Genomic DNA, 17,316 nt, shown 5'->3' with positions numbered 1-17,316 from the left:
CACGTTTCTGTCGTTTCATCTTTCTCTCTTAACTCTATCCGGCAAAAATATCTCCAAACCCAAACCATAGATATATTCATTGTGTGAACTCAAACACTACAAAAAAAAATTTTGTCGTAATAGTAGATTTTTCAGCTTTAGTTATACAAAAGACTTTTTATTAATAGATAACGTCTAACTTCTTCAACTTTAATATTAATGAATATAATAGAGACAACGTCAGTGAAGATGAATCATTGAACAAATCATCCGTTTAACTCAAAAGGTACCGAACAAGGTCATGTTTTAATATGATCTTATAAAAACAAGAATAATGCCATATTATTGTATTTTATTTCATTTAAAAAACTGTATATTTTCTAAAGAATTTCATGTTTGAGAAGTTAAATTAACATCAAAATACACCATCTCCACCAAGAGCTCCATATAGGGTCTGATAACATGAAGTGATGTTGTTGATATTGGTGATAGTTAAATTAATATGTATTTAAAGAACATGATTATGTTATTACAATACCATGTTCTTTTTAACTTTTCAGTTTAAAAAAACTTGATTTTTTTTTTCAAACCAATTTCATGTTCAACGTCTATGAATTTCATGTTCAACGTTTTTTTTTAGTTAAAGAAACTTAATTTTTTTTTCAAACCATTTTAATGTTTAGTGCCTTACAACTCCATGTTCAACGCCTAACAACATCACGTTCTTTTAACTTTTTATTTAATTTTTTCAAAATAATTTCATTTTTTGTAAAAGAACATGGCAATATTTTTACAAGGCCATGTTCTTCTCGAAGCATTATAAGTTAAAAGTTATCTAATCAAGGGCTAATTTAGAATGACCTTTTCACAGCAAAATTTACAATGTTGGAATGATCTTTTCCTTCGAGGAAGAACTTCGTGAATTCTATTCATTATATGCTCAATCAACTGAATTCGACATTTGCAAAGTAGGGATCAAAAATGGTGAAAATGGTAAGCAACAATACTTCACCATTGCTTGTGCCAAAATCGGTATGAAAGCGTCGATGTCCAAAAATGTTTTACAACTTAGATCTACAACTAAGACAAACTATAAAGTTAAAAGTAATGATGTTATTCAGAATGAAGGAAAATTTGTGATAAAAAACGTATGTTTTGAGCATAACCATGCATTATGCTCTGGGAAGACACAACATATTAGATCCTATAAAGTATTGGACACACATGCAAAGAGGAGATTGAAATTAAACGATGAAGCTTGAATAACTTTGTCCAAAAGTTTTCAATCGTTTGTAGTGGAAACTAGAGGATATCATAACATGTCTTTTGATGAGAGAACATGTAGAAATTTCATTACAGAAACTCGAAAGTTAATGTTAGGGAGTGGAGATACTGAATCACTTAATAATTATTTCTTAAGAATGCAGAGCATGAACTCTAATTAACTTTTTCTACTTGTTTGATTTTGATGAAGAACTCCAAATTAAAAACATGTTTTGGACAGATGAAATGTGCATGACTATCTATAAGTATTTATTTGATGTTATCATTTTTTATACAACCTATTTAACCTAAATTTATTTATTTAATTTTGGTAAAAATATAATATCTAGTTATCAATATTTACAATTTAAGAAGTTGAATATTAATTTTAAAATTATTAGAGTTGATTTAAATTAATACTAAATTTATTTAAATTATTTACAAAATTTATGAAACATAAAAATATAAAATTTTCAAAAATTTTTGAAAATTCTACTAAACTGTTAGTATAAATATATATATATAAATATAAATATATATATATATATATAAATATATATATATATATAAATATATATATATATATAAATATATATATATATATAAATATATATATATATATATATATATATAATGATACTTAATTTTAAAAGTGTCCAGATTGTTAGATCGAGAGTTATGATTAATTTAGATATATAGGTGAGAGTAAATAGATACTTGAGTCGGATTGTGAATTGATCTGCCCATAACTTACAATAACTTACAACAGTGTGAGACCAAAGTGTGAGGTCACAATGCTAAATGTTAAAAAATATAAATCAAATATTTGATTGACCAAAGTGAAAGTGTAAGGTCACGAGATGAGAGTTACATTCAAAAAAAATATGTGAAAAAATAAATTATTTTATCAAAATAAATAAAATGTGGAATGAAAGTGTTTTATTTTTTATTTTAATATATTATTTATGATTTATTAAAAAGTTTAAATATTGACTACATAATATTAATATTAATTTCTTAGCATTTTAAAATTATTTAAGAATTTACCCATTATACAACTTATATAAAATGATATAATGAAGATATTTTTTTCTTTGCTAAGATAGTAGTAAGTTAACTGAAAATCATTTTTTTTCATTAAGGTATAAAATGATATAAGTAAAATTAAATTAATTACTGTATTTTATTGTGAGAGAAAAAAATACATATAAATATAAAAATAAGAGAAACCGTAAAAAAAAAATATTTTACCAGCATAAATTTACAAACATAGATCTTGAATTAAAATCAATATCCATTTTTTTAAAAACATAATAGAATTACCGTTTCAATTCCATCTTTTTAAAGTAACCAAATATAAGACATAGTTTTATGTATATATATTATTGACGATCATTTGTTTATAAAGGATAAATAAATATATTGTTGACCCCATCCATGATCATTTACGGTTCCATCTAATAAAAAAAACATTTTTAACCAGAACCATTTGAATCAAAAATCTTAAAGACTAATTATAATTATAATAGCATCAAATAAATTGAGTTTAGTTCTAAAACTTTAAACATAAAATTTAATAGATATATTATCTTTAATAATAATTTCTCTTAGATTTAAAATAGTTAAATTTTGAATTGTGAATTTTATTATGGGCCAACTGAACTTTCGAAATTTCTTTTTTCAAACTTTACAATTTAAGTTATTAAAAATGAGATTTTCGTTAAATTATTATTTACGTATTATTTGTAAAAAAAATGAAAATATCATGTCACTAATTTAATTACCAAATTTCAGCGAATTTTGAATTTTGAATACTGATTTTTTAAAATTCGGTACATAAAATATTTAGTTCGCTGAAATTCGATGATTTATTAGTGATACTGATTTTTTTTTGATTTTTTTTATAAATGTCGCGTAAATAATAAGATAGCGACCTTTAAAATTATTAAGATAAAAACATTGTTTTTGTAAATTTTAACAATAAGTAACTCTAAAATTTAAATGAAGAGTCTGAAATTGACCCAATTAGAAGGATCTTTTTACAATTTGAATATTTAGAAACTAAATTATTTGTACGTGTCATCAACATACTTTGATGAGGTCTAGACATTTCACTTAAGGGGCAGCTAAATTCTTAGCATATATATAGTAATCTATGGACAATTAAAATGTTTTTGTCCTATTAAGTGTTTTAATTATCTTTAATGCTTTTGCTGACTTTTTTAAAAAAGTTGTTTTTTTTTGGACGGTTAGCTAACTTATTGTATGTTGACTCATATGTGATGTTTTGTACATGTCTTTTTTTTTTTTTTGAGTCATTTGATGGTCCTCATTTTCATGTGATGCAAAATTCAAATTCTCTACCTATTTTAATGTTATTTCTTTAGAAAATTCATTTTGAAAATTCACTATAATCTTACAAGATATAACATAAAATGCATCCATCCTTCAATATATTTTTTATGGCTTAAAGTTACAATACATTGTTTTTTGGTTATGTTAAATATCAGGGCCGATTCATTGGCTGTGCAAGATGTGCACTTGCACAGGGCCACAAAAAATGTAAGGCCAACAAAAAAAATTATATACCTATATATAAAAAAAATTAAATACATATATGATATATATTAAAAAAATGAGGTTCAACCCTAGGGCCGGCTAGCTAAACCCATCCACTCCAACACCACACACTAAAGCGGCAAGCACCCAATTTGTGAATTGTGACCAGCCGAAGGTTATCTCCAAAGTTCAACCCCGTCCTCTCTCCAAACTCCGACGTTCGACCATCGTCTCATCTCCTCAATTGTTGGTAATCTCTACTTTTTGGATTTTAGATTTAATCATTGCAATTTTAAAAATCAATTCATTATTCTTCTATCACAATTTATTTTATTGTCATTGTCATTTGTCAACTATGTTTATTAATGTGATGAAATTTGAAATGTTAGAATGACTCCTATAACTATAAGAAAGCATGAATCGGGTGGTTCCAAACGCAAAAGAATAAAGGACGAGACAAATTTATTCAAAGTCAATCAGGAGCTATGGATAAATTTGTTTTCAATAAAGGGAACGAAACACAATGTTCAGGGGATATAGGGGTAGATGTAGACATTAATGTTGGTGTAGAAGAAAATGTGGAGCAATCAATGGAGACTCAAACACCTTCTGAGGAAGATGTTGATATTGGCCTAGAAGAAAATATAGAGAATCAAATAGAGGAACTTTTTGAAGTAGATATTGATGTTAATGTAGAAGAAACTATGGAGCCTAGTTTGGAAAGGAATGATGATATTCCCAACATCTTTGATCCTAAAAATTGGGATAATCTTGCTCCTAAATTGAGGGATTTATTGGTGAAAAAAGATCCTCTAAGAGATGTGTTGACAGGGAAAGGTCCGAAAAATGGATCAAATAACATGCGTTTCACATCTGAATTCTATAATATGCACTTATCAAATGGGCAGAAGCATCATCGAGATTGGCTTGTGTATTATAAGGATCTTGACAGAGTATTCTGTTTCTACTGTAAAGTCTTCAAGACCTAACGATAATTTTCTCAGTTAGCACATGATGGAATAAGGGATTGGGGGCACCTTTCTCACAGTTTGATGCAACATGAACGAAGTTTAGACCATATAACTTTATACTTGATTTGGGTTGAGTTACGTGAACGACTAAAAACTAATCAAGTAATAGATAAAGTTTTGTAGGATCAAATCAAATTAGAGACTGAATATTGGCGAAAGGTACTACAAAGATTTGTTTACAGTCGTGAAATATTTAGCTAAACAAAGCTTGGCGTTTCGTGGAACTAATGAGAAGATTTATGATGAAAGCAATGGAAATTTTATGGCTTTATTTGAAATGGTTGTTGAATGGGATTCGACCTTGAAGGAGCATTTACGAAGAAAACAAAATCATGAAATTCAGTTTCATTATCTCAGTCACAAAATTCAAAACGAGTTGATACTCTTGATAGCTGCTAAAATCAAAGGTACAATCCTGAAAAGAATAAAAGAAGCCAAGTATTTTTCAGTAATACTCAATTGTACTCCTGACATAAGTAAGAAAGAACAAATTACATTGATAATAAGGTGTGTTGATGTCTCCACGGTTCCAATAAAGGTACAAGAATATTTTTTGCAATTTTTAGTTGTGAATGATACAACAGGTCAAGGGTTGTTTGAAGAATTAAAGAATGTGTTACACCATATTAGTCTTGATATTGATGATGTCAGAGGGCAAGGCTACTTTTTATACATAATTGATGAAGCAATCGGTTCATTGGAGAAAAAGTTTGAGCAATATGAGGAGACATTTGGGTTCTTATTTACGGTAGAGAAGCTAAAGTCCTTGGATTCTGTTAACCTAAAAAGAAGCTGCAACAACCTTGAGAAGAAGATGGAAAATGGTCACACTTCTAACATTAACGGTGAGGATTTATTAAATGAATTGGAACTATTACAAAAACATTTACCAAATGAGCTTGATTCAACTAGTGCAATCCTAAATTTCTTGAAAAGAGCTAATTGTTATCCTACTAGTTGTCTTGCATATAGAATTATGTTAACAGTTCCAGTGACAGTAGCATCAGCTGAAAGAAGTTTTTCAAAGCTAAAAATATTGAAATCTTACTTGCGTTCGACCATGTCACAAGAAAGACTAAATGCTTTGGCTTTGATTTCTATTGAACGTGATTTCTTGGAAAAGCTTGACTATGATAGGTTAATTGATGATTTCGCATCTAAGAGTGCAAGAAGATCAATTTTCAGAAAATAGTATTGCATTGACTGATTCAAATTGGTAAAATTCTAATAGAATTGTATTGCATGTCGTGTCTTTGTAATAGATTTCAGACTTTTGGTCATTCCTTTTGAAGACAATGTAACAAGAGTATTTGTTATTGAAGTAAATTCAATAAGCTTTACCATAAAATTTGCCTTGATTTTTTTTATCCTTTTGTTGTTGTGATCTTAATTGTTGGTATGCGTAGATATTTATTTATGATATTATGTTTGTAGTTTTGATGTTTTTCTTTTTTTGGAGTACTTAGGGTCGCATTTGATATCTCGCACAAGGCCTTCAAACATATTGGATCAGCACTGTTAAATATATAGGTTGGATAAAAAGACATTATTGAACTTATTTTATGTGTAAAACGTACTAATGTGCTGATCATGACGAGAAATTGCCTTATATACCTTTTTTTATAATTCTTTTATAATTTTCTTATTATATATTGCTTTCATTACATATTAGATTTTGTGGTAATTCTTTACCATCTTTTTTTATTGTACAAGACCTAACATAATCTTTTGAATTTGACTTCTAATGATCTTTTAACAAATTAATGGAAATGGGAAATTAATAAAAAAATGATGTTAACTGCAAAAATATATACATATTATAAAAAAGTTTTTTATTTTATATAGATAAATGAAATATTTATTTAAATTTAAAACTATTAAATTCATTATTCTAACCCATCAGAGTGGTATGATGAAAATAATTGACACATCAAAAGGTTATAGATTCGATTCCCACCGAAAAGGTTTTAAATGAAACCAATGACTATGGTTGTGGGTTTCATGCTGGTTCTACTTAATTGAAAAAATTAAATTAATTATTCTAAAGTTGACTTAATAATAATATTAATATTATATATAATCTTAAGTACTCAAAATTTATATGCCAAATTTAAAAATAATTATTTTGATTATTTTTGAATAAATAAAATCAAATTAATTAAAACCAAATTCAAAACCTAATCAAACAATTAATTAGATTAACTATTATAGTAATTAAATTTTAAATTAATTAAAAATAATGTTCAAAGAAAATAATAAAATAATTTGAGATAAATGTTGTATCCATTTTGTCTCAAAATAACTTTAGAAAAAAATAAAAGGAATTAAAATAAATAATTTAGGATATATGTTGTATTCATTTTATTCCAAATAAATTATTTAGTAAACTGAAAAAATATATAAAAAAATAATAATGATAAATTAATTAAATAAATTGAAAAAATAAATGTTATATTTATTTTAAATATTTTGCATATTTAAAAAGATTTAAAAACAAAGTCAAAAGGGTAAAAGAAAATTCAATTTCAAATAAACCCTTTTGGTTTAAATAAAAATAATAATAAATTTGTAATCGGGTGTAGCCGAAATCCAGAAGGATGATGCAGCCGAAACCACAACCATTAGATAGACGCTGAATTTTTATCCAACGTCCAAGAGCTGCCCGCGTCACTCGCTGTAACGAAAGGAGCGCGGCTCCGCCAAGCACAGTTAACGCGTGCTTCAGCGCAATTAGCTGAAACACAACAGAACGCCCAGTCGTGGACGGAACGCTTACGAAGCGTCTCACATTCGAGTTTACGCCCAAAATGACTCGTTTCACGCCTTGTTTGTCTTTTTCCTCGCGACGACGAACATGATAAGGATGAATCTCATCTTTGATTTGTTAAAGACGAAACTTCACCGATAGTCCACCATATCAGTTGATTCGAAAGCTAAAATGATCATAGGCTTCATCATGGCTTGATCAGGCAAGTTGGATCAAGAATAGTCAAAACTCCATTGATAATTTTTGACTAAATTCGATTCACTTGCTTCACAAACGGACTTCAGAAGGCTATAAATAGTCTCTAGATCAATTCGAAGGCAAAAGATAACCTCTCAAGCCCTCAATCGAAAAAGTCAAGAAATCTTCCATTAAAACTCAAGCTTTCTAGATTTTTTAAATTCTATGCAAGGCCTTAAAGTTTGGACCTAAGCATCCCAAAAGATTCTCTAAGGTCTAAGGAGTGTTTTTTCATTTTTATAAACTTTCAATCACCCTCTAATTCAATCTTCCAGTTTGAAATTGAATTTTTTATATTTCAGTTTTTATATGTTTGTTTATTGTCTAGTTGTTGAATTTTGTGATTGAAAAACTATTCTAGGATAATTTGCAAACTTTCTGTTGAAGCTAAAACAGATCAAAAACAAAACCCCCAAACTTGAATTTAGAAAAATTAAAAATCATATTTTCTGTTCTTGAGTTGTTGCTCAAGAATAGTAGCCTAAAAAACTTTACAACATGTTTCTAATGATGTTGGGAACTTATTTGGATCATGTTTGATTAAAATCAAAACTTTCATAAAAATGAAAATTTCAAATTCTTGAATTTATCAAAACGAACAACCAATGTTTTTATTTTGGTTCCAATCAATCATATGAAGCATAAGGAAGCTATTGGCAAGCTCCTTACACTTCATTAAAGCCTAAAAACTAAAAACCCGATTTTTAATCTAAAAACTATTTTGATGAAATCGAACATCATCCAGGTTGAATGATACCTTAGGATAATGTTCATAATGATCATGGGAGCTTTGTGAATCTACCCAAGCCCTTGGATCAAAGGATTCAAGCCTTAATCAAACCTACAGTTTTGATGTTCTTGAGGACCGAAATGTCCAACAAGGACCGAGGATCTTTGGTCAGGACCGAGAGGTCTGACCGTGAAATTTTGACCATAACTGACAGGTCCGACTATGAAATTTTGACTAGGACCAAGAGTTCTAACTAAGGATTTTGACATCCGACCGAGAATTTGAACTTGGGACCGAAGAGTCTCGTACCCGACTAAGAAATCACAAACTTAGGACCGATGAAGTTAACCCTAGGCTAACCTAGAACTGGTAGTTTTTGCACCTCGACCAAGGATCTCCGAACTCCGACCGAGGAACTTTCGACCGATTTTCGAATTGACTAAAAAAATAAAAATTCGAATAAACCGAACCGAGAACCTCGAAAAACTCGAAAAACCGAGCTGATAAACACCCTTAATCGTAAGATCATAACATATTCATTGATTATTCTCCTATTTTATGATGTTCAATATCATATATTATAGGATACTCCTAACCTCGAAATAAAGAAAGCTACCCACTAAGATCATAATCCACATCAACATCATATTTAATTAACTAAATTAAGTTTTTTTTTAATTTATACTATAAAATTTAAAATTTCTCACTAATTTAAAATATACCTTAGTAATACAAAAATAAAATATTTCGTTTAGATACTCCTAACCTCAAAATCATAATAAAGTCCTCAAAAATATTATATATATAAAATGGTTACAAAAAAAAAAAAAACATTCATAATAATTATTATTCTATAGATAAACAAGATTTGTAGATGTAAACGGGATTTGTAGATGTAAAACATGGTGAAAACAATTTATTAATATGTTATTTCACTTTTTTTTTTTTTGAATTTTTGGCAAAAATATTTGGTTAAGCACTTTTTTTATATATAAAAAATGATATTAAAAGTAGAAAACAATTTAATATTCAAATAAGCATATTTTCTCATCAAACATTCAGGTTCTCTAGAGACTTCAGCTACTCCCTATTGTATTACTGGTAACATGTGTTCTTCCACCTACCACAAAAACTTGAATATTTTAATGTTTAATTTAAGTAATCTTTACTTCATTATTAATTAATTCTAAATAAGTCAATATTTGATATTAAATTAACACTTGTATTTTTCTCTATTTTTCACTTTTTTTTTTTTTTTTTTTTTTCACTCAAAGCAATTCTATTTGAAATCTAAAACATGATATTTTAGTCTATTAAGCTGATTCTTATAAATGGTCTATCTTAATATTAACACTTTTATCTAATTATAACACACCTCTTCTTCAAAACAATCTTTTCACCTGGTTAAAAAAAAAATGGATTATTTGAGATTTGTTTAGAATAAATTATTATATTTTTTATTTAAAATTAATAAAAATAAAATAAATATATTTTAATTGATGATTTAATTTATTTGATAATTAAAATTATATTGATACAATATATAGAGAGTTTTAAAAAAACATCAAACTAGCTCTTATAAGTTATATTTACAAAAATAAATTACATGAAATAAAATAAAACCAATTTGTTTTATAATAATTTTAACACTGTAATATTATATATATTTCAATTTGTTTAAGAAAATACAAATAATATTTAAAATAAAATCGTTTATTATAATCCCGATAAGTCGATATTACTTTAAAACAAAAGAGTTAAAAAATAAATTTATAATATAAGTCAATATTATATGATTCAAAACTATTTTGAAAAGATAACATTAAAAAATGGGAACAAGATAATTTGAAAGTCACAATATTTTTATTTTTTTATGGTGCATGGTGCTCTATTATCAATACTTTTCTAGGGCCAATAATGTATCAATAAAGATGAGAGGTTAAAAAAAAAAAAAAAAAAAAAAAAAAAAGGTTCAAATATACCTATCAATTGACATCATTTTGAAATATACCCTAATCATCTCAAAGTTCAAATATCTTTACATATGGTAAATCTCTATTAAAGGACCGATCCATCTTTCTAAAGGGTATTCGTTTTTTTTTTAAATAATTTGTGATTATTTAAAAATTATGATTGTGGGACCTATTCATTTTTGTAAGGTTCTCTGGTTTTTTAAAAATAATTGATTTATTATTTTAAAATTATGGTGGTGATTTTAAAAAATATATTTTTTTTAAAAAAAAATTAAACATATTAATATATAATAATAATATATTTTTTTTAAATAAAAGATATTTTATATTTTAATTAATAAATTGAATAATTTGAGTATGAAAATGAAAAATTAAGTAGGAGTTATATTTGATTAGAATGGAATATGGCTCAAGAAAACATTAATCACTTAAAAAATATATAAAATAAATTGAAGTTATTAAATTATAGTCTTCTTGAATTTTATTTATTTAAGAAAGAACAAATATAATAATATTTTATAAATTTAATATATTTTTAATTCAAATTAAGACATTATATAAACTATATAAATATTCATAATATTAATCTTCCTACATTTTTGTTCTTTATAATTATGAATATACATTTATATATTTTTATCATGTGTATATAATATTAACAATCTATCAAATATTTAAAAATATTATTCAAATGAAATTGAAATGATTGATAGAATAATTTTAGTAAAAAAAAATGATATATATAAATATTTATTTGTGTCTCTTCCATCATATATTTTATATATTAAGAGTTAGGTTTTGTTATATATATATATAATATAATTAATATGATTCTTAAAGTGAATAAGACACCACAATAGAATATATATATATATATATATATATATATATATATATATATATATATATATATATATATATATATAAAAAAAAAAAAGTATTTAATATTTTTTAAAAAGAAATTTAGTTATTAAAAAATTGATATAAATAAATATTATATATTAAAAATAATTAGGTGAAACATATTTTTATTTAGAATTATATATATACATTATATATATATATATATATATATATATATATATATATATATATATATTTTATCCACATATAACCATTTAATTTTAGATCAAATGAATTGACTCAAAAGAGGAAAAAAATAAAAAATAAAATTATTTTTATTAATATATTTATATAATATATTGAGAAAATTAGGATAATAAATTTAATATTTTTATTATATATAATGTTATATCATTATTAATAGAAAGATTTGTATTTAATATTAGTATAATAGATATAATTATTTTATTATATTTTATTGTGTATAAAAATTTTACATAATTTATATAGTTATTTAAAATTTAACTTATAAAATATATATATAAAATTATAAAATTATTTCAACAATCGTAGGTGGTCTAGCGGTTAAAGTATTAACATTTCATTTCGAGACTAGGGTTCGAATATTATATGTGATTGCGCGAACATTAATAGTTGAAACCCTCCAAAAGAAGTAATTATTATATGTGAGTGCGCAAACCTTGGTAGTTGAAACTAAAGCGAGAATATTGGCTTTAGTAACGCAAACATTGGTGAAAAAATTTTAAGAGTTCGTCTATGAAGGAAATGTTGGCTTGAGTAATGCAAACATTGGTGAAAAAACTTAAGGGTTCGTTCATAGAGAGAATGTCGGCTTAAAGGTTCCTCCATGGAGATTGGAGGGTGATTTAAGGCTTAGGATCATTCCCAAGAATGTTTAAGAATGCATCCTCGAATTTGATTACTAAATAATCAAAATTATTATAGATATAAAAACTTAAATGATTTAGTTAAATAATTTTTTTAATATTCTTATTTTTTTCAAATAAGTATATAATAATAAGTAATATTATACACTAGTAAAATTTTATATTTGATTGGTAATTTGATTCAAAATTTAATGTTTGAAAAATTATTTTATCAAAATTATTTTTCTTTCCACCTCATAAATGCTTTTAATTTATATGATTTTGGGTAGGCTTAAAAAAAGTAACAAAATAATTTTAAATAAAACGAGTAAATAAAAGTAAGTTTTATTATATTTTTTAATAACTAGACAAAAAAATATTGAATTAAATTATAAAGTCACATTTTTAACGTAATATTTTTCCTTGGTTTTTTCATATCATTACTCGTGCAAATGTACGGGCTTACATACTAGTTTAAGAAATTATCCCTCCTCATTTCTTCTATTATATCATTCAATTCATTAAACAAAATATTAAAATATATTTTATTTAAAATTATTATTTTTTATTTTATTATTATATATTAATACTCTTTTAAGTTTTTATATTAAAAATAATCATTAAATTCTAAAATTATATATAATCTTAAAAAAAAAATTAACAATACCCGATAATTATAACTCTCATTTTAACGATCCATTGAGTACAACTTTTGTCACTTAAGCTACCACGGTGTGTTATCATTTTTTTAAATAAAATCATTTGAACATTGGGTGATATCAATATTGACACATTTTTGCTAATATTAAAACGGTTATCCAAAATATCTTTTAATCGGGTATTTATCTTCTATTAAATTTACTAAGGATGCTCTTCGATTTCAATATTTTTTTATGATTGATCTGGATTTTTTATTTGTAACTTACTATAAATATTGTTATAATTTGTGGTTATTTTATTCAATTTTGCCTCTAACTTTAAAGCATTTGGAACTAATTAAAAAACATCTTCATTTTCAAAAAAAAAAAAAATACTTCCAAATGATATCTTATTTTCTTTTTGTTGATTTCATTCATTTACCTAATTTGATGAGGACGTAGCTAGATGATGATTCAAACCTAAACATGGGTTCGCTATCACGTGCATATTTAAGTAACTATCTATGTTTTCTACCAAAAATAAAAATAAAAAGTAGGTGGCTTTAAAATTGCAATACAATTATAAAGTAATATAGAGAAACAAATCTTTAACCAAACATATAATACTATGATTGACAAAACCCAATAAATTTGCATTTTACTAACTTTTAATAGATTTGGTTGAGATTTTTCTGATTTAATTATAATTTGTTCGCGTTTTCTAATTTGTCGTGTATTCTTACAAATATTTGGAGTCACCCTAAAATACAAACTAATTTTTTTTATATCTAACTTTTTTTTGAATTATTGGTAGTTATTTGTTTTTTAATATTTAACTCATTAAGATAACTTAAATATCGAATAATTCGTCTGAAAATCATAACTATGGCCAGTAGGATCTGCTAGCTTCAAACATTAAACAAAAAAAAATATAATAAAAAAAACTGCAACCAATCAACCTAATATCATTGAAAAAACTCAAATAAAATTCATTCAAATAATTTGATTAGTCACAAAATCAAACAAATTACACAATTCCCACAATAGTCAAGATCTTTGACTGTTAGATTTGGTGGTGTAATGTGATACTTAGCCACCCACCATTCAACCCTAACTTCCCTTTCCTCTTTAGTGGCTGGTACATTAATTGTTCTTCATGGTCACGTGCCTACCACTCTATTTTCTTAAAGAAAACCCTCACCCTTATAAAGACCCTCAAGATCATCACCATAGTTAAATAAGTTCAATCATATTAGCTAGTTCATTCACAAGAAAAATCACAAACAAGATGGCTCCAACAGTTGTGACATCCTCAAGAGTGGAGATCTTAGCCGGAAGTGGAATCCAATCGATTCCAAAAGAGTACATTCGTCCTAAGGAAGAGTTAACCAACATGGGAGATGTATTCGAGGAGGAGAAAAAAGAAGGTGGTCCACAACTACCAACTATTGATGTCTCCGACATCTCCTCCTCTGATCCTGAAGTTCAGAGGAGGAGTCGGGAGGCATTAAAGAAGGCGGCGACCGAGTGGGGTGTCATGCACCTCGTGAACCATGGAATATCCGAGGAGTTGATGAATAGGGTTAGGGTTTCCGGAGATGAATTCTTTAAACTTTCCGTGGAGGAAAAGGAAAAGTATGCTAATGATTATGATTCCGGGAATATTCAAGGGTATGGAAGTAAATTGGCAAATAATGTTAGTGGCCAACTCGAATGGGAAGATTATTTCTTTCACCTTATTTTCCCCGAAGAGAAACGTGACATGTCTATTTGGCCAAAGAACCCTACTGATTATATGTAAGTTCTATTACTTATTGAACTTATTTGAAACTTTTATTTTTTATCATAAAATTTTAGGGTAAAATTGTCAAAGTTAAAATAATAGTGATTTTTTTCATTTTAATGTTTGGTATATATAATAATGATCTACATTATTTGTTTTTGATAATAACCCAAATTATGGTATGCTTTTTTGTTACTTTATTTGTGTACAAATTATTTTCTAAATATGTATTAACTTTTTGCTTAATTTTATGTAATTATTTTTTATTATCATAATTCATGTGTTTGCTAAATTATTGCTATTTTCTTATATAATACAAATCAAATAATTGTATCTTTAATCTATAATATTTTTTTCAACCACAAGGAAAAAGTCTTCATTTAATACTTTTGAGTCAATAATTCATTTGATCTAAAATTAAATGCTTGTATGTGGATAAAAAAAACATATATATTAATATTAAACTTAGTTTTAAATGCAATCAACCATTTCTCTTGATGTAGGGCAGTTATTTTCAGAAGAAATAATTAAGTTGCTTATTATAATTAATTGTGATTAAAACTATTTTTTTGGATAATAACCCAGATTATGGTTTGTTTTCTAAATATGTATTAATCTTTTGCTTAATTTTATGTATATTTTTTAATCATAATTCATATGTTTGCTAATTATTGCTATTTTTTTATAAGAACAATAAATATGATTTTTTTTAATAAAAAAAAAAAGGTTTATAACAAATCAAATCATTGTCTTTTTAATGTCATCTTTTTTTAGACACACACAAATCTCCATTTTATACTATTGAGTCAATTCATGCTTGATCTAAAATATATTAAATGCTTATAAAACATATATACTAATATTATACTTAGTTTTAAATGTAACCAACACTTTCTTTATCTAGGGCAACTATTTTGAGGAGAAATAATTAAGTTGCTTATTATAACTAATTGTAATTAACATTAATTGTATGCGATGTTTTATAGCCCCGCGACAAGCGAATATTCAAAGGAACTTCGTCTCCTTACGTCAAGGATATTATCGGCATTATCATGGGGGTTAGGACTAGAAGAAGAAAGGTTGGAAAAAGAAGTAGGAGGAATGGAGGAACTTCACTTGCAAATGAAAATCAACTATTACCCAATTTGTCCTCAACCCGAGCTAGCCTTAGGTGTGGAACCCCACACCGACGTGTCGGCTCTAACATTCATCCTCCACAATATGGTCCCGGGTCTCCAACTCTTCTACGAGGATAAATGGGTGACTGCCAAATGTGTCCCGAATTCCATAATCATGCATATTGGTGATACCGTAGAAATCTTGAGCAATGGGAAGTACAAAAGTATACTTCATAGAGGAGTTGTGAACAAAGAAAAAGTGAGGATATCTTGGGCGGTATTTTGCGAGCCACCGAAGGAGAAGATCATATTGAAGCCACTACCCGAGACCGTGTCTGAGACCGAACCTGCGAATTACCCACCTCGCACGTTTTCTCAGCATATCGAACACAAGTTGTTCAGGAAGACCAAGGAACTTGGAACCCCAAAATAAACAAAGGACTTGGTAAGGGAATGTTTTGTACTTTATTGTTGTTTATTTAATGGTATTTTTAAATCTCTATATTATGCAAGTTTGTTATTTTCGTTTGTTATTTCATAAGGACATGATGAAAATCCTTTATTTAATAAAAGTTATGCATGTGTTGGTTAATTTGTAATGTTATTTATCTATATTAAGTAGTATCTTTAATCTCAATTATCTAATTAATTTATATACGTGTTCAAAACTCATCACTTGCTCTCCCAAAATCTTAAAATAAATAACTAGTTTATTTTTGTTTAAAAATATCACAATTTCTAAACAAAATGGATAATAAAATTTGTTATATTTAAATTTTTTAGATAAATTATTAAAATATTCTCAATATTTAATATTTTAATAATTAAAAATGTTATATAAGATGAATTATTATTAGGAGCAACTAAAAATTCACACACTAAAAAATGAGGTCATGGATTTGGGTTTGTGATTAAATGATTAGGTGTGTTTACATGCTATTTATTTAACCCTTTGTGGTCACATTTTTAATCCTTTCTTCTAACCTAATAGCAACAAGAGATGGATATCTCCGACCTCTTTAAGAGGTATTGGGTTCAAACTCGTTAGGCGACAAATTATGCGTCTGATTAAATGATTAAGAGCAACTAAAAATTCACACACTCAAAAACGAGGTCATGGGTTCGGGTTTGTGATTAAATGGTTAAGTGTGTTTACATGCTATTTATTTAACCCCTTGTAATCACATTTTTAATCCCTTCTTCTAGCCTAGTAGCAACAAGAGATAGATATCCCCGACCTGCTTAAGAGGTACTGGGTTCGAACTCGTTAGGCAACAAATTATACGCCTTGTTAAATGATTAAGAGTGTGATTAACCCTTTGGCCACATTTTTTATTCTCAAAAGTGTATAAAAAGTTGCAAAATTAAAATTTATATCTCCTAATCAAATATTAATAAAGAACATAATTAAAAGAGTGAAACCCTAATATTTATTTTCTCATATAATTAATATGATCCCAAGTAGCATGAGATTTTTTTTACTAAATCATAGGCAAGGTTCTAACACT

At 26.5% G+C, this 17,316-nt stretch overlaps 1 protein-coding gene across 1 annotated transcript; it reads left to right on the top strand.

Moving 5' to 3' along the window:
• Window positions 1-14,161: 14,161 nt before the first annotated feature.
• On the top strand, window positions 14,162-16,400 carry LOC124926649 (anthocyanin synthase-like). The gene is made up of 2 exons (XM_047466919.1): window positions 14,162-14,704; window positions 15,677-16,400. The coding sequence occupies exons 1-2, from the start codon at window positions 14,196-14,198 to the stop codon at window positions 16,239-16,241; spliced, it is 1,074 nt and encodes a 357-aa protein (XP_047322875.1). The 5' UTR covers window positions 14,162-14,195; the 3' UTR covers window positions 16,242-16,400.
• The last annotated feature ends 916 nt before the right edge of the window (window positions 16,401-17,316 follow it).

This window comes from Impatiens glandulifera, chromosome 2, assembly GCF_907164915.1.
Source record: "Impatiens glandulifera chromosome 2, dImpGla2.1, whole genome shotgun sequence".
Classification (NCBI taxonomy): Eukaryota; Viridiplantae; Streptophyta; class Magnoliopsida; order Ericales; family Balsaminaceae; genus Impatiens; species Impatiens glandulifera.
Note: the sequence above shows the minus strand (reverse complement) of the source record. Positions and strands in the feature narration are given on the sequence as shown.